General features: G+C 45.4%; 1 protein-coding gene across 10 annotated transcripts in view; it reads right to left on the bottom strand.

The window, feature by feature from the left end:
• Positions 1–18,236, bottom strand: part of exoc1 (exocyst complex component 1) — a 140,773-nt gene that overhangs the window by 89,204 nt on the left and 33,333 nt on the right. For 3 of the 10 annotated variants that reach the window (XM_072496797.1, XM_072496799.1, XM_072496800.1), the window contains exons 4-6: positions 17,695–17,748; positions 16,026–16,185; positions 15,273–15,293 (exon numbers count right to left, since the gene is read on the bottom strand). In XM_072496797.1, coding sequence (XP_072352898.1) covers positions 15,273–15,293; positions 16,026–16,185; positions 17,695–17,748 — 235 coding nt within the window. The remainder of the gene's footprint in view (positions 1–15,272; positions 15,294–16,025; positions 16,186–17,694; positions 17,749–18,236) is intronic. The other 7 variants (XM_072496801.1, XM_072496803.1, XM_072496805.1 and 4 more) reach the window with 3 other exon arrangements.

Raw genomic sequence — 18,236 nt, 5'->3', positions numbered from 1 at the left:
AGGGATGAGAAAGGAGAGATGGAGCGGGGAGCGGAGAGAGTGAATGGAGTGTTCAAGGCATTTTATAAAAAATTATATGAAGCTCAACCCCCGGATGGGAGGGAGAGAATGATGGGCTTTCTGGACCGGCTGGAATTTCCCAAGGTGGAGGAGCAGGAAAGGGTGGGACTGGGAGCACAGATTGAAATAGAGGAAGTAGTGAAAGGAATTAGGAGCATGCAGGTGGGGAAGGCTCCGGGACCGGATGGATTCCCAGTTGAATTTTACAGGAAATATGTGGACTTGCTCGCCCCACTACTGATGAGGACCTTTAATGAGGCAAAGGAAAGGGGACAGCTGCCCCGACTATGTCTGAGGCAACGATATCACTTCTCCTAAAGAAGGAAAAGGACCCGCTGCAATGCGGGTCCTATAGACCTATTTCCCTCCTAAATGTAGACGCTAAGATTCTGGCCAAGGTAATGGCAATGAGGATAGAGGATTGTGTCCCGAGGGTGGTCCATGAGGACCAAACTGGGTTTGTGAAGGGGAGACAGCTGAATACGAATATACGGAGGCTGCTAGGGGTAATGATGATGCCCCCACCAGAGGGGGAAGCGGAGATAGTGGTGGCGATGGATGCCGAGAAAGCATTTGATAGAGTGGAGTGGGACTATCTGTGGGAGGTGCTGAGGAGATTTGGTTTTGGAGATGAGTATGTTGGATGGGTGCAGCTGTTGTATAGGGCCCAGTGGCGAGTGTGGTCACGAATGGACAGGGATCTGCATACTTTCGGCTCCATAGAGGGACAAGGCAGGGATGCCCTCTGTCCCCATTACTGTTTGCACTGGCGATTGAGCCCCTGGCAATAGCACTGAGGGATTCCAAGAAGTGGAGGGGAGTACTTAGAGGAGGAGAAGAACACCGGGTATCTCTGTATGTGGATGATTTGTTGTTATATGTAGCGGACCTGGCGGAGGGGATGCCAGAGATAATGCGGACACTTTGGGAGTTTGGAGAATTCTCAGGATATAAACTGAACATGGGGAAAAGTGAGTTGTTTGTGGTGCATCCAGGGGAGCAGAGCAGAGAAATAGAGGACTTTCCGCTGAGGAAGGTAACAAGGGACTTTCGTTACTTGGGGATCCAGATAGCCAAGAATTGGGGTACATTGCATAGGTTAAATTTAACGCGATTGGTGGAACAAATGGAGGAGGACTTCAAGAGATGGGACATGGTATCCCTGTCACTGGCAGGGAGAGTGCAGGCGGTTAAAATGGTAGTCCTCCCGAGATTCCTCTTTGTGTTTCAGTGCCTCCCGGTGGTGATCACGAAGGCTTTTTTCAAAAGGATCGAAAAGAGTATCATGAGCTTTGTGTGGGCCGGGAAAACCCCGAGAGTGAGGAAGGGATTCTTACAGCGTAGTAGGGATAGGGGGGGGCTGGCACTACCGAGCCTAAGTGAGTACTACTGGGCCGCCAATATCTCAATGGTGAGTAAGTGGATGGGAGAAGAGGAGGGAGCGGCGTGGAAGAGATTGGAGAGGGCGTCCTGTAGGGGGACTAGCCTACAAGCTATGGTGACGGCCCCATTGCCGTTCTCACCGAAGAAATACACCACAAGCCCGGTGATGGTGGCGACTTTGAAAATTTGGGGACAGTGGAGACGGCATAGGGGAAAGACGGGAGCCTTGGTGGGGTCCCCGATAAGAAATAACCATAGGTTTGCCCCGGGGAGAATGGATGGGGGATTTGGAATATGGCAAAGAGCAGGAGTAATGCAACTGAAAGATCTGTTTGTGGATGGGAAGTTCGCAAGTCTGGGAGTGCTGACCGAGAAATATGGGTTGCCCCAAGGGAATGCATTCCGGTATATGCAACTGAGGGCTTTTGCGAGGCAACAGGTGAGGGAATTCCCGCAGCTCCCGACGCATGAGGTGCAGGACAGAGTGATCTCAAAGACATGGGTGGGGGACGGTAAGGTGGCAGATATATATAGGGAAATGAGGGACGAGGGGGAGATTATGGTAGATGAGCTGAAAGGGAAATGGGAAGAAGAGCTGGGGGAGGAGATTGAGGAGGGGCGGTAGGCGGATGCCCAAAGTAGGGTAAACTCATCGTCCTCGTGTGCCAGGCTAAGCCTGATTCAATTTAAGGTGTTACACAGGGCGCATATGACTGGAGCACGGCTCAGTAAATTTTTTGGGGTAGAGGATAGGTGTGAGAGGTGCTCGAGAAGCCCAGCGAATCATACCCACATGTTCTGGTCATGTCCGGCACTACAGGGGTTCTGGGTGGGGGTGACAAAGGTGCTTTCGAAAGTAGTGGGGGTCCAGGTCGAACCAAGCTGGGGGTTGGCTATATTTGGGGTTGCACAAGAGCCGGGAGTGCAGGAGGCGAGAGAGGCCGATGTTTTGGCCTTTGCGTCCCTAGTAGCCCGGCGCAGGATACTGTTGATGTGGAAGGAAGCCAGGCCCCCGGGGGTGGAGACCTGGATAAATGACATGGCAGGGTTTATAAAGCTGGAATGGATTAAGTTCGTCCTAAGGGGATCGGCTCAAGGGTTCACCAGGCGGTGGCAACCGTTCGTCGAATACCTCACAGAAAGATAGAGGGAATGGAAAAGAAGAAGGCAGCAGCAGCCCGGGGGGGGGGGGGGGAACCAGAAGGTCTCTCAGGGTTGTTAATATATATGTATAATATGTATAGGTCGTTGCTATAAATAATTGTATATTGGACTGTTAAATCATATTTTTGGAGAGTGTTTATCTGAGACAAGGCAGTTGCCATTTAGTTTTCGTTTTCGTTTTTGTTACATATTATTTATTCTTTGTTTATAAAACAGGTCATTGTTATTTATACTGTTATATTATTGTGTAAAGGATACACAATGTACTGTGATGGTTGACCAAAAATTTTCAATGAAATATTTTTTTAAAAAAAGAATAACCTTCATGAACAACCTCAGCCGGTACAGGAATTGAACCAACGCTGTTGGCCTCGCTCTGTATCATGAACCAGCTGTCTCGCCAAGTGAGCTAAACTGGTCCCCCTCAGAACCAGTACTAACGAAGTGAAGGGGAAAAAACAATGGAATGATGACACTATTTCACAAATTTGATTGAAGGGGTAACCAAGAAGGTAGATGAGGGCAGTGCAGTCGATGTTGTCTACATGGACTTTACCAAGGCCTTTGACAAGGTACCGCATGGTAGGTTGTTGCATAATGTTAAATCTCACGGGATCCAGGGTGAGGTAGCCAACTGGCTTGACAACAAAAGACAAAGGGTGGTTGCAGAGGGTTGTTTTTCAAACTGGAGGCCTGTGACCAGTGATGTGCCTCAGGGATCAGTGCTGGGTCCACTGTTATTTATATTAATGATTTGGATGAGAATTTAGGAGGCATGGATAATAAGTTTGCAGATGACACCAAGATTGATGGCATAGTGAACAGTGAAGAAGGTTATCTAGGATTGCAACGGGATCTTGATCAATTGGGCCAGTGGGCCTATGATTGGCAGATGGAGTTTACTTCAAATAAATGTTAGGTGATGCATTTTGGTAAATCAAATCCGGCAGGACCTACTCAGTTAATGGTAGGGAGTTGGGGAGAGTTATAGAACAAAGATCTAGGAGTACGGTTCATAGCTCCTTGAAAATGGAGTCACAGGGTGGTGAAGAAGGCATTTGGCATGCTTGGTTTCATTCGTCAGAACATTGAATACAGGAGTTGGGCCGCCTTGCTGAAGTTGTCCAAGACATTAGTACGTCCACACTTGGAACACTGTGTACAGTTCTGGTCACCCTATTATAGAAAGGACATTATTAAACTAGGAAGCATGCAGAAAAGATTTACTAGCATGCTACCAGGACTTGATGGTTTGAGTTATAAGGAGAGGCTGGATAGACTGGGGCTTTTTTCCCTGGAGCGTAGGAGGCTTAGGGATGATCTTATAGAGGTCTATAAAATAATAAGGGGCATAGATAAGGTAGGTAGTCAACATCTTTTCCCAAAGGTAGAGGAGTCTAGAACTAGAGGGCATAGGTTGAAGGTGAGAGGGGACAGATACAAAAGGGTCCACAGGGGCAATATTTTCATACAGAGGGGGGTGAGATCTCAAACGAGGTGCCAGGCGCAGTAGTAGAGGCAGGTACAATTTGTCTTTTAAAAAGCATTTAAAGTCATCTGGGAAAGTTGGGGATAGAGGGTTATGGGCCAAATGCAGGCAATTGGGATTAGCTTTGTGGAAAAAACTGGGCTGCATGGACAAGTTGGGCTGAAGGGCCTGTTTTCATGCTGTAAACCTCTATGACTCTAGACACTAAAAAAAAACCTCTCGATTTTAAAATGGCTTCCTGTTTACTGGCTGCACAGAGAATATCACGCTTCGTCTGAGAGCTCTCCTTGTGTGTGATTATTAAGCAAGGTGGTAATTTTGTGTTTAATGCACAAATACTGTGGTGGATCATAACTAATTTGCAAAACATCAATGATTCATGAGTTTCATGCACATTAGAATTTATTAATGCACTGGACATGTTTACAGATGAGATGCAGTTCATTGCACTACCAATGCACTTGATGATTTAACTTATCAAATCTGCAACTATTCTCACAGCTGAGTTTATTCAGTGCTATTGGGTCATACAGGGCAGCAAAGTCCCTCATGTCATCCTGGTCAGTACTGGGTTAGCCAATCTCAGTTGTGGCAGTGATGAGAGGACTATATTGGCCTCAGTGTCCCAAATTTAATTAACAGAAATTGTAAACCAGGGTTCTCAGACCTGGCTGCTTTGCAACAAACCTGTGTAACTCTACGGGTTCTGGCTATACTGCAATATTTCCTACTATGGAAATTATTTACTGATGATCACTGTCAAAGTTCACAGATGCAGAATGGTGGCTTCAAAAAAGCACCTAAAAGGTTACAGAAAATGAGAATAATATCCCATGTTTCAGACTTACTTACTGATTAAGACCAGAACCAAGGAGCAGCTCCTGTAACAAGGAGCAATACTCTGCCGCTACTATTGCTGACAACTACCCAGCTTTCAAAGTAGTAAATGCAAATTTCCTAACAAGTAATAATAATAATAATCCATTGAGAGGTGAAAATCCTACTGCTATCAGTAATTCTATTTTATTACTGCTCTTTGAAATATCAATAGGTATACTAAGCAATGGGACAAAAATATTGAAGGCAGCTAATAGTGATTTTACATTCAAAATTATATAATCATTTTCTCCGGAAAAACTGGGATAAAATATTCCGCTTTAACCATCAAATCAGCTGATCATCCCACATATTACCGTCATCATTAATGGACAATGCCATCAAGGACATGCTGAAAAGGACCAGAAACTTGGCATGACTAAAAATGATGACATTTTCTAAAGGTCTCTCTCATTAAATAGCTTTGCATTTAAATGTATGGTAACACAGGCTTAAGTAAATATTTTCAGGTAAACAGAAGCCGAGTGATATGCTTTATTAGTCATCCTTCAGAATGTTTAGCAATGCATCCTTAATGCAAATATGACAAACATTTGTGCATAACGCAGAATGCCTCAGCAGGTTGGTAAACATGAATGAAATGCACAAATGTTGTTTATTCCAGGAATTATGTTAATTACTAAATGTTCTAGGCTTCGATACATTTCTATATTGTAATATTAATCACATATGCACATTACAAGACAGGAAAAGTCTGTATTTCAAAGAATGCTGGATTAAATAATCCATTTTTCATTAGGACCTCATTTTGCATTAAGGTCTACAGAAGAAAACTAAAAGCAGTTCACACCATAATGTGATGGTATTGTACTCAGGGGTTCAAATAAGTAATCAAATTTCAATGAGAGTTACAAAATTTACAAAATAAGGATAACAAGACACCAAGTTGTAGATTTCTGTGCATTACAAGGGAATTTTCCCATATACAGTCCAAATGCTTGTGCCTTCAAAGTAGGAAGATCATGCTTTCATCCCTTTTCTTGAAGTACCATGATTAATTCACAATCCTTGATTAAACTATTTTTAAAACTAGTTAATGAACAGGGCCAGAATTAAATTTGGGGGAAGGGGGGGGGGGGGGGGAAACAGAAGGATGGGATGACTCCACAAAGTGTTCAGGTAGAATATTTAATTTGCTTTAGATTTTCTTTGTTAATAGTAGGATTATAAATTATCCTTTTTGGTCATTTGCTATATATGCATGTCAAAGATGCATATCTTTACATTTCCATAAATAATAAAACTGTAACACTAAATTATCACTTTCCCACTGAAAAGATATTGAGCTGGATTCTCTGATTTTGAGGCTATGTCCGTTGGAAGTGTCTAGTTTTACAATGAAAAAGTCAGCGGCGCCCCCACACCAATGATCCACAGAGTGGGGGGCGAGCAGCTGCGCCACGTAAAGCCCCCGGCTTTACTTTACCTGCCAATATGGATGGAGAATTGCCGGGTCTGTGGCCGTGCATGCGCACGGCGGCGACCGCACCAGGCAACATAGCGGCAGCCACGCGCAGACCCGGCCTGCCAGATAGTGGCCCCCTGTAACCCCTCTCACCACCCTCAGACACAGTCCGCAGCCGCCACGCGAGGTCTCCAAAAATTATGAGAACACGCGACCGACGCCGTCACGGAGTCAGCTCATCGGGGGCGGAGCATCGGGAGAGCAAAATCGGGGGAGGGCCTCAGGTGACATCCTGAGGCCGTCCCAACTGCGTGCAGCGTACTCTGCGATTACACCATTTTTGAGGGAGCAGAGCATCCGAAAAACGGCGCCACCCCCGATTTCGGAGTAAAAACGGATTTTCCGGCCAATTGCCGAACTCGATTTCGTGTCGGCAATCGGAGAATCCCGCCCATTGAAATTAGCACTAATTATATAATTACTATTTTCCAGTTAAAAATTCTTAATTAATTTTCTGTTAAAAATAAGTGTCTCATCTTGCAGGAAAGCTTTTCTTCATTTCTACAAGGCAAAAGGGAAAGTACAAGAACATAATTCATAACACATCTTGCGGACACAGTATTTTCTTGCAGTTTCAGCACAATTTCTGAACATAAACTCTGAAGCACCAATTTTAGAGGTGGATATAGACAGTCTTAGTGATGGCATGAATATGAGCTCATCTCAGGATCAAATGTGACACCATGTGAGCAGATTGGCTCAATATCAGACTGCTGCCAAGGAGAGGAATGGAGTCAGTGGCTAGATATTGGAGCTTGGAGCAGGGGTCAAAACAACGGCTTCAGTCTTTCCATTGTGGCCCCTCATCACTGACTCTCAAAATGGTGAAAACTGACTTTATTCATTCTTCCAATAGTCTTATACGTCTTAAAACCTGAATTAAATTGCATTTTAGCCTTCTCTGCTCAAGTAGAAATATTTGTAGGTTTTTAACCCTCCTCATAATTAAATGTGAGCTAATACTTGGTGAACCTATGCTATACACTCTCTATGGCTTGAAAGAGCTTTCTAACAACAGATCCAAAGCTATTCAAAATAGCATTTACTCAATTTTATTATTACCTCTATCATTATCCCACGTGAATTCCACTAACACCTTTTTTGACATTCAGAAATCCAAATCATTTGTCTTCTTCATATTTTGAGGTGAAAGTGACCACATTCATCAAATGGGGCATTTGGTGGAGTTCCAGTGAGTACAAAGGTGACTGCTGAGGCTGATCTGTGCCTGGCAGGTTCTGCTGCAAATAGGACAGGGTACCACAGCAACCGAGTTTTAGATGAGTTGCTGGAACAGGAATTCCTCTCCTTGTGTTTTCTCTCTGCCTTTGATATGCACTTGCTTTTGAAGGAGGTTGCACCAATTTTTATTTGTTTCTGCCAGGTGCAGTGATCTTCGTCAAGCTTTTGCCAGGACTGAAGTCAATATCAAAATTCCTAAACTAAGCCTTCAGAGGGTCCTTGTAGTGCTTCCTGTGACCACCATGAGAGCACAACCCAGCCTCAAGCTCCCCCCAGATAAGGTACTGTTGGAAATTCTAGCTACATGACCAGCTCAACTCAGCTTGGCATGCCTACTCGGGTGAGGACCTCAGTGGTAGGTATTTTGTCCTGCCTTCTATCTTCAAAAGCATGTTAAGGCATCTCAAGTAGTGACTGAGCTTCTTGGCATGACGCTGGTACACAGTCCAAGTCTTCTATATGGAGAGCAGAGTGGGCCGTACGATTGCTCTATACACTTTCAGATTGGTAGGTAGGCTTACACCTTTTTGCTCCCAGATAGATGTCTGAAATCTGCTGAAAGCTACATTTGCTTGGGCATTTCTTGTATTGTGCTTCCTTGTGCATCTCTGACTCATCTTTACATGTCTCATCGCGTCCTATTCTATCCTCAGTGGCACAGCCCAAAGCTGGCACGGCACTACTGCTCAATACGCTCTCCAAACCTCTCATTTCAATGTGCATCTCTTCAATTATGCTTTCAGTCACCTCCCCTGACACGTTGAAATAGTCAACTGTGAACATCTTTCCACTTTAAGGCAAGCTATTGTTCTCTCCAAGATGAAAATCTCCACACCACAGACATCAACACACATACTTGGCCTGACATTGAAATAAATGAATACCAACAGTCTAGTGAAAACTGCAGTCAGCTTTTGACTTGCAATGAATTAAAAGTTAAAATTTTATAGTATGAAACAGAAAGTCTTCAAAAGAAAAGTTGTAGCCTTCAGTCACATTCTAAAAACAGAATGGATGTACACTTACTCCATCCAAAATGATCTGCTGCAGACACTTGCTAACACTGCTGTAATCTGTTTTCAGAATCTGTACAACAAAAACTCAGGAAGCAGGAAAATATTAGAAATGAAGAGAGAAAGTGCTGGAAATAAACAAGTTGATCAGCATCTGAAAAGGTGGGTTAACGTTTCAGGTGGAGGTAACAAACCACATGAAACAAAGGAATGCAAGTGAGCGTTGTTGTAGACCCAAACGAGAGGAAAGGAAACAAAAGGTCAACAATCCCTTTTATCTTTTGTGATTTTTAATTTAAATTATGCTTTTGGATAAAATGGCAGATTCAGGATTTTAAAAAAAATATATATTTTTATTCTCCTTTTTCACATTTTCTCCCAAATTTACACCCACCAACAATAAACAATAATCAGTAACAAATATGTCAATCCCCATATCAATAACAACGATCCCATCCTCCCACCAAACCCCAAACAATAGCCCGCATGTTCACACAAACAAATAACAAAAAGGAATTAGGGATCACCCATAGTCGCCATTAACACACACAGCCCCTCCCTCCCCCCAACACTCCCACCCACCCACCCCAACTAATGTTCGATGTTGTCCAGTTCTTGAAAGTGCATAATGAATAATGCCCATGAATTGTAGAACCCCTCCATGCTTCCCCTCAGTTCAAACTTAACCTTCTCAAGAGTCAAGAATTCCAGCAGGTCCCCCCGTCACGCCGGGCACAGGGTGAAGAGGTTGCTCTCCAACCTATCAGGATCCACCTTCGGGCAATCAACGAGTCGAAGGCTACAACATCTGCCTCCGCACCCGTTTCCAACCCTGGCTGGTCTGACACCCCGAATATGGCCTCCCGGGGGCCCGGGTCCAGTTTCACGTGCACCACTTTAGAAATTACCCTAAAAACCTCCTTCCAATAATCCTCTAGCTTTGGACAGGATCAAAACATATGAACGTGATTAGTGGGGCCCCCCCCTGCAACGTTCACACACATCGTCTACTCCTTCAAAGAATCGGCTCAACCTCTTCCAAAATAGCTCCATAAACCGCTGACACTACCCCATTCTCCAGTCCCCCCGTCGTCAGCACCTCCTCCAGCAACGTGGAGGCCGGCTCCACCGGGAAGCTCTGTATCTCCTTTCTGGCAAAATCTCTAACCTACATGTATCTAAACATTACCCCCTGCTTCAGCCCATACTTCGCTTCCAGCTTCTTCAATCCTGCAAACCGACCCCGAAGAAACAAATCTTTTGGTGTCTTAATCCCCTTCTCCTCCCATTTCGGAAAATTTCCATCCCGCCTCCCTGGCTCAAATCTGTGGTTCCCCTGAATCAGCATTCCCCTTGAACCTGCCCCAACCCGAAGTGTTGGCGAAACTGCCTCCAAATTCTCAATGAAGCTATTATTACCAGACTCCCTGAGTATTTCCCCGGGCCATCGGGAGCGGTGCTGTTGCCAGTGCTGTCAATTCTGACCCCCTGCACAAACTCTCCTCCATTCTGACCCACTGGGAATCAACCCTCTGACCCAGCTCCGCACCTTCTCAACATCAACATTCGCCGCACAGTAGTAATACATCAGGTTCGGAAGACCCAAACCCCCTGCCTGCCTTCCCCTCTGTAGCAGCACCTTTCTAACTCTGGCCACCTTCCCTCACCATATGAACGAAGTAAGCCTTCCCTCAATCTCTCTGAAAAAAGCCTTTGGCAGGAAAATCGGCAGGCATTGAAAAATAAACAGAAATCGTGCCAACACGTTCATTTTAACCACCTGTACCCGACCCGCCAGTGACAGAGGGCGACCATCCCATCTTGCCAGATCAGCTTTCACTCTCCCCACCAAACTAGAAATGTTGTACCTGCGGAGTTCCCCCCACTCCCGGGCAACCTGCACCCCCAGGTACCTAAAGTGAGTCCCTGCCCAACAGAATGGCAGCCCCCCCCACCCCTGCCCCCAACCCCGGCCGAGACACCACAAAATACTCACTTGTCTAGATTTAGTTTGTACCCCGAGAAAGACCCAAACACTCCAAGCAGCTCCAATATTCCCCCTATCGACACACTCGGTTCCGACACAGTATAACAGTAAGTCATCGGCATACAAGGACACCCTATGCTCTATCCCTCCTGCACTATTCCTTTCCATATGCCCGAACTTCTTAATGCGATGGCCAACGGCTCAATCGCGAGTGCAAACAGCAGGAGGGACATAGGACATCCCTGCCTAGTCCCACGGTGGAGAGAAAAGTATCTCGAGCTGATGTTGTTTGTGTGGACACTCCCCTCGGCTCCTTATATAGTAGCTTTACCCAGTTCACAAATCTTGGTCCAATCCCAAACCACTCCAGAACTGCCATCAAGTAACCCCATTCTACCCGGTCAAACGCCTTCTCAGCATCCAATGCCACAACCACCTCTGTTTCCTTCCCCTCTGCCGGTGCCATAACGACGTTCAATACCCTCCTAATGTTTGAAAAGAGCTGCCTCCCTCTCATGAACCCCGTCTGACCTTCACCTATCACCTTTGGGAGGCACTCCCCCAGCCTACCCACCAGTACCTTCACCAATACTTTTGTGTCCACATTCAGAAGTGATATAGGCCTATACGACCCACATTCCATCGGATCCTTATTTTTTTTTAGCAACAGGGAAATCGATGCCTTCCCAAAAGTTTGTGGTAACACCCCCTTCCCTATCGCCTCTTCAAACATCCCCACCGTCAGGGGTGCCAGCTTATCCTTGAATTTTTTATAATATTTCACCGGAAACCCATCCGGCCCTGCCACCTTCCCCGACTGCATCCTCCCAATCGCATCCTTTATCTCCTGCTCCACTATCGCTCCTTCGAATGTAGCCCTGTCCCCGTCCCCTAACCTCGGGTACTCCAACCCACCTAGAAATTCCTGCATCTCACGGTCTCCCCCAGGTGGCTCTGACCTGTACAACCTCTCATAAAATTCCTCAAAAATCTTGTTAATGAGATCCGGAGCCACCACGAACTTCCCTGCCCTATCTCTCACCTGAACAATTTCCCTTACCGCTGCCTCCCTCCGGAGCTGATCTGCCTTATCTCCATGTTCATAAACTGCACCCCTTGCTCGTCTCAGTTGGCGCACCGCCTTCCTGGTAGATAACCGGTCAAAGCTTGCCTGTAGTTCCTTCCTCTTTTCCAGCTTCGCTGGGTCCCCAACTTCTGCATAACTCCTATCTACCTCCAACGTCTCATCTATTACCCTCTGCCGCTCCAACCTCTCCTCTTTGTCCACCCTGGCCTTAATTGAAATCACCTCCCCCCTCACCACCACCTTTAGAGCCTCCCAGACAACTGCCTTCGACACCTCACCCGTACAGTTGAAACCTACACATTTCTCAATTACCTTTTAAATTTTGTCACAGAACCCTTGGTCCCCCAAACGTCCTCCATCTAATTTCCACCCCGGCCTCTGCGCTACCCCCTTTTCCAGTACCATATCCACCCAATGCAGAGCATGATCTGACACTGCAATTGCCGAGTATTCCGACCACTTAACCCCAGCCAGCAAAACCTTCCCCACCACGAAAAAGTCAATCCGCGAGTATACCTTATGGACTGCTCAGAAAAACGAATACTCCCGTTCCCTCGGGTGCAGACACCTCCAAGGGTCCACCCCTCCCATTTCCACCATTAGCCCAGCCAACGCCTTCACCCCCCTCCCCCCCCCCAAATGGGACCAGCGATCACGGCAGTGACCTGTCCAACCTTGGTTCCTGCACCAAGTTCCAGATCTCCCCCCCACTATCAGTTTGTGTGTGTCCAAGTCGGGGATGGCCCCAAACACCTCCTTTGCGAATCCCACATCGTCCCAATTGGGACCGTATACACTTAACAGCGCCACTAACCTCCCCTCCAGCGGCCCTGTCACAATCACATATCTACCCCCCTGATCTGCCACCACCTTCTCCATCTGGAAGCGTACTCTTTTGCTGACCATTACCGCTACCCCTCGAGTCCTTCCATCAAATCCAGAGTGAAACACCTGACTAACCCAGCTCTTTTTTAGTCTCATCTGGTCCTTCACCCTCAAGTGAGTCTCCTGCAGCATTGCTACATCGGCTTTCAAACTTTTAAGATGCGGAAGCACCCTTGACCGGACCTCCTAACGCCCTCACGTTCCACATCCTAACTGGGGGTTTCTCACCCGCCTTCTTATCCACCATCATCATACCACCGGGCCCTGCCCAATGAGCCTGACCCGCCCTTATCCATTATTAACATCGGACCCCTTCCCCCCCATCCCAAACCCACCCCCCCCCCTACATTTCCTCTCAAAAAAACATCTCCCAGTATCAATCCCAACCCCCCCCCCCCCCCGCTCGCCTCGTAGGCCCAACGAAACCTGCTAACCAGGATCCAATGTCCGCAGCCCTCCTCTCACCTCACCTCCTTTCACTAGCCGACTTTAGTTAATTAGTGCAGGTGGCTCCCCCCGCCAAGGTACACCGTCCCCTCCCACCCAGTCCGTGAGAAAGAAAAAACAAAAACAGCCAATTCACCCCATACAATTCACTAAAATAAGATATAACCGTCGCAACACAGAATGCCAATCAACCCAACTAATAACTTGAACTCTGCAACAATGTGAAGAGAAGTAAATTACAATACACGTCAGTAAAAATGAAAGTTATAGCATTCATACATTTTCCAGCTCCCCAATCACAATCCACAGTCTCTCTTCCAGCTCCGCTCCTCACGTCTGTCCCAAGCCTTCTCCCCTCACAAACGCCTCAGCCGGCTCCGCTGTCTTGAAATAAAAGTCTTTGGCATCAAACGTCACCCTCAGCTTCGCCGGGTATACCATACCAAATCGCACCCCCTTTTTGTACAATGCCGCCTTCACTCGCCCGAACGCTGTTCGTCTTTTTGCCAACTCCACAGTCAAGTCCTGGTAGATCCGAACTCCAGCGCCATCCCACTGCACTTCTGCTTCGCCCAGCTCAACACCTTCTCCTTCATGCAGTACTTACGGAAGCAGATAATTACTGCTCTTGGCGGCTCATTCACTTTGGGCTTCGGCCTTAATGACCGATGAGCTCGGTCCAGCTCGTACCGGGAGGGGTTATCACCCTCCCCCATCAACTCCACCAACTTCTTAGCGAAGTACTCTGTTGGCCTTGGGCCCTCTGTCCCTTCGGGCAAGCCCACAATTCTCAGATTGTGCCGCCTCGAGCTTTGCTCGGAATCCTCTGTTGACCTCCACCACCCTCCGCAGCTCGTCCCCCATCGAAGTGAACTGGTCGCTGTGCTGCGACACGGCTTCCTCCACTTCCTTCACCTTCTCGTCCTGCTCTCTCACCTCGGCCGATGTCTTTGCCACAGCTACCCTCACCGGGGCGATTGCCTCCTCCACCAATGACTTCAATGCGACCGACATCTCCTTCCTCAAAGCCTCCATGTGTCTCGCAAACTGCTTTTCCAGCTCCACCGCCATCACCTCAGTCATCTTCTCCACCGTAAGTAGTGCGGCCCCACCATGCAGACCGGCATCCATCTTGTCAGCACTTTTGCTGGTCCTCTCATTCAACGGCGAGCCCGCGTTTCCTCCCTTCCTCGACGCTGCTTTTCGCATCCTTTAACGACGTATTATTTTTCCTTTTTTTCTTTCACCCTACTTTCCTTCTTCAATCTTGCGTTTTTTTTTATTATAGACAAAAAAAAAAATTCTTCCTTCAAAAAAAGAAAAAAAAAAACTTTCACCAAGTTTCTTTAAAACTTCTTTCTTGTATTCCTCCAGAATTCCCTGGGTCCAGACATCAGTCGTCTTACCACACTCTAGGTGGGAGCCACGCGATGTGGGACATTGTGCCATGGCTTCGGGCCTGCCACCTCGACCTGTTTGGCTCCGCCCCCGCTGCTCCGACTTCCGCGCGCGCTGGGCCCAATGCTTCAGCACCAGCCGCCTGACACCCGCGCGGGGTTCCTTGCCGGTTTTCAAACCGGCCCCACTTGATGCCCGGGACTGCCCCAAAGGCCGACAATAATCGGAGAGGGGGGGGGAGCGGGAAGAATCGGGAAAGCGCTGCAAATAGTGGCCACCGGCGGGAGCTCCACTCGATGCGGCCGACCCGCTCACAAGCGCCCGCGGATTCAGGATTCTATGGGTTAATTCTCAAAGACAGTATTTTTTTTAACTTGAGAGGGAGAGAAAAGGCTGGCACCCTTCGAAAAAAGAGGCCTGGGTATTTTCATAAGATCTCTGAAAGGTAATGGGCCATCGTAAAATCAGTTACCCATATTATCAGACAATACAGAGGCCATTAGTACATTCCAATACTTCCTATTGATAGAGAGATATGTAATAGCAGAAAGCCTCTTTTCACTCAGAAAAGCAGAGGTTTGGGCAAACAGACCATTGAAAGTGAAGTGCTTTTGGGTGTTTGAAGCCGTGAAATGTATTATATAAAGGCAAACTCTTTCTTTTTTTTATTTGAACCCCTGTACTGCACTAGATAAGGAGATGCATAAATTACAGAATTACACCAGAAAGACAAATGTAAGAAAAATGTTACCAACCTTCTGCAACTTTAGGAAGTTCTTTGCAGAGAAAGAATAGAGAAAGAGAATTAAAGGAAGGTAAGCAAAGAAGTATCACAGCAACAGGCAGCAATACTGATTACAAAAGAAACCATATTACAGCGAGTTCTCTAACACAGCTGGGCTTGCCATATCCACCATGAGTTTTCAAGTAATGGCATTGCAACTGAAGTTATCCCTTTCAATAATTAAAAATTTAGAAATAAAAAGTATTTACAGAAGCAAATTAAAATCCCCATTCACAAAGCACTACTCCAATCCAAATGCTATGTACCGCAGTACATCCTACAGTCATTGGCCATACTGTGCATTCTAGAAAGGACAAGAGATAAAACATACAAACAGTGAAACGGCATAAAATAGTAACTTTAAACTGAGCTTGATCTGGCTATAGTCCAATATTGTAATGGACCAATTATTCAGATCTGGAGAAAAAGACCAATATAAAATTATGGACATGATCACATGAATATTTTGTGATAACCTTTCTCAGATGCCAATTATTTGCATTTAACTACAATGAACTGAAAAGATAACAGGAGATGGAAAGGGATGCAAGGAACAGAATAAGTTGTGTAATAAAGAGACTGGAAGGAATGTTTGTGTCCACACTGACAAGGAAATCATCACAATCATGTAACACAAGTAGGAAATGGATTTTTAAACAATAATTACACTAACTGAGATCAGTAATTTCTTCAAAAAAGAAATCATCATCACATCAGGTCTTACCTTCCAATAACTGTGAGCTAACATTGACAAACTCAATCTTCTTTCTAAGGTACCGCTGATTAAGTTTCCAAATACAAGAGATAAAGGCATTTTTCTCTGCTGTGCTGCTGGCAACCCACTTGTAAACTTTTTCAAAGTGCAAATCGAACTCTGGATTCTCCTGCAAACGTGAATAATACAAATCCATTTAGTTTCCACTGAATTTTACAAAAACATTTGAGGAGATGAAGTATTTGGGATATTATTGATGAACTTCAAACTCCTCTGCACAGCTTAACTGTGTACTCAAATTAATACTTCCTGCACATTCAAAGAATTAAGCTCTGAAGCTGCATTTGAATTTTGGTTCAAGACACAGTTTTTTTTCTGACAATAATGGAAAGATGAACCAGGATGTTAACAACCTTGCCATCTTGTTAGACCCTAAACTGAGCTTTCAACCCAATCTTCTTTGCATCACTGCAACAAACTACTTATCCCACCATAGCATTTCCTGTGCTCTATCGGATGCTGTAACTCTACCAATGCCTTACCTTTTCCACTTGATTCCTATGTATCCTACCCATCCTTCAACCTTTGTAAACTTCAGCTCACCCAAAAGTCTATCCCGCATCAAATCCTGCTCCTGTCTTCACTGACCTGGAGCTAAAATTAAACTTTTCATTCTCATATTTAAACCCAATCATGGTCTTTCCCCTCCTCTTACCCTTTAACCCTTTCCAACAATGACCCCCCATTTCCCAACCCTCCCCATTCTCCTAACTCACTATTCCTTCTCCTACACGTTTGTCTCATGAGTGGGGATTGTTCCTTCACATGCTTTAGTCCTGTCCCCTGGAATTCCCTCACTAAACTTTTCTGCCTCTTCAACTCCATCTCCTCCTTTAAGAGTCGACTAAGAGCCTGATCTTTTGGTTACGCTTCCTAACATTGCCTTCTTTGGTTTTGTGCCGATTTTTTTGATTACACCTGTGAAGTACCAAGGAATGTCTTTCTACATTAAAGTTACTATATAAATGTAAGTTGTTATTGATAGCTACAGAGCTGTCAATATCATGAAATGTTAGAAGTGATACTCTTCATTGCCAGTGTCTCATAATGTGACCTTCTTAAAACACATTAAATTGTACCAATTTTTAAGAGCAAAGTTCCCCAGTTATATTTGACTGCCTAACCAAAATGAGGGATCCTCACGGACAATGAGAGGCACATGGCAAGACTGTATTCACAAGGTCTAAATGCGCAACCTTTTGTCCGATCATCTTTAGGAGCTGTGGTAGTGGTTGCACTGCAGGAAGGAGAAAGCCAGCCCAGTGATAATCACCATTGTGTTAAATTAAAGGAATAAAGCCTTTTTCTTCACAAATTGATATCAACACAAATATTGAAAAAAAAGACAAAGGCAGTTCTGGGCTCTCCTTCTCTGTAGCTGCTCGCCTAACATCAGCTCAAAACTGTCAGCAAAACATTCCACAGGAAATCCTATAGATCAGTATCCTTTCCAGTTTTGGATGCTATTTGCGAAGTTTGAAGTGGGAAATTTCAGTACCAGTTGACCATCGCTGTATTTGCTCAGGATTTCTTTTTTCCCAGCAAAGGCATTTCCCAACTAGCATCCAAAATCAGAAAGTTTTTAAAGATTTCCTATGGAGCTGTTTAGCTTACTCACCCTCCCATTTTTGGGTACTGGTACATCTTGCTGAATATGTAGATTGGTGGAGCTCTGGAACAGAGTAAATAAAGGTTAATATCTCCTACAAGGGAAGGGTTTTTAAATTTTAATTAAACTTACCTTTTATGGGATGGGAGGGAAATTAGAGGTGAGGGTAAGGAAGAAGTTCACTTGAAAATATAGCCGCATACTTTCTTTCTGCTTCAAATCAATTTTTCTCCATTAGCATTCTATTTTGTATTCTCCTTGTCACTGTTTTCACGGATAGGATGGGACGGACACTAGATTATAGACTTTCGTGCTGAACAAAGTTAATGTTTCACAATTAATTGACAGGATGTGCACTTCCAGGATTCAATTTGGACTTTTGCCAATATCTCTGTGCCTATCAAACCATATTCTAAAAGATGCGCACAGTGAAATGAGCAGCTCTCAAGTTCATTGAGTGTCTGCTAATTTGCTTGGTCTCATTGCTCAATTCAACTTCGAATTCAAATTTTCTTGAACTAAGAAATGTTATGAAAACCAAAATGACTTCC

The sequence above is a fragment of the Scyliorhinus torazame genome, chromosome 3, assembly GCF_047496885.1.
Source record: "Scyliorhinus torazame isolate Kashiwa2021f chromosome 3, sScyTor2.1, whole genome shotgun sequence".
In the NCBI taxonomy this organism is placed as follows: domain Eukaryota; kingdom Metazoa; phylum Chordata; class Chondrichthyes; order Carcharhiniformes; family Scyliorhinidae; genus Scyliorhinus; species Scyliorhinus torazame.
Note: the sequence above shows the minus strand (reverse complement) of the source record. Positions and strands in the feature narration are given on the sequence as shown.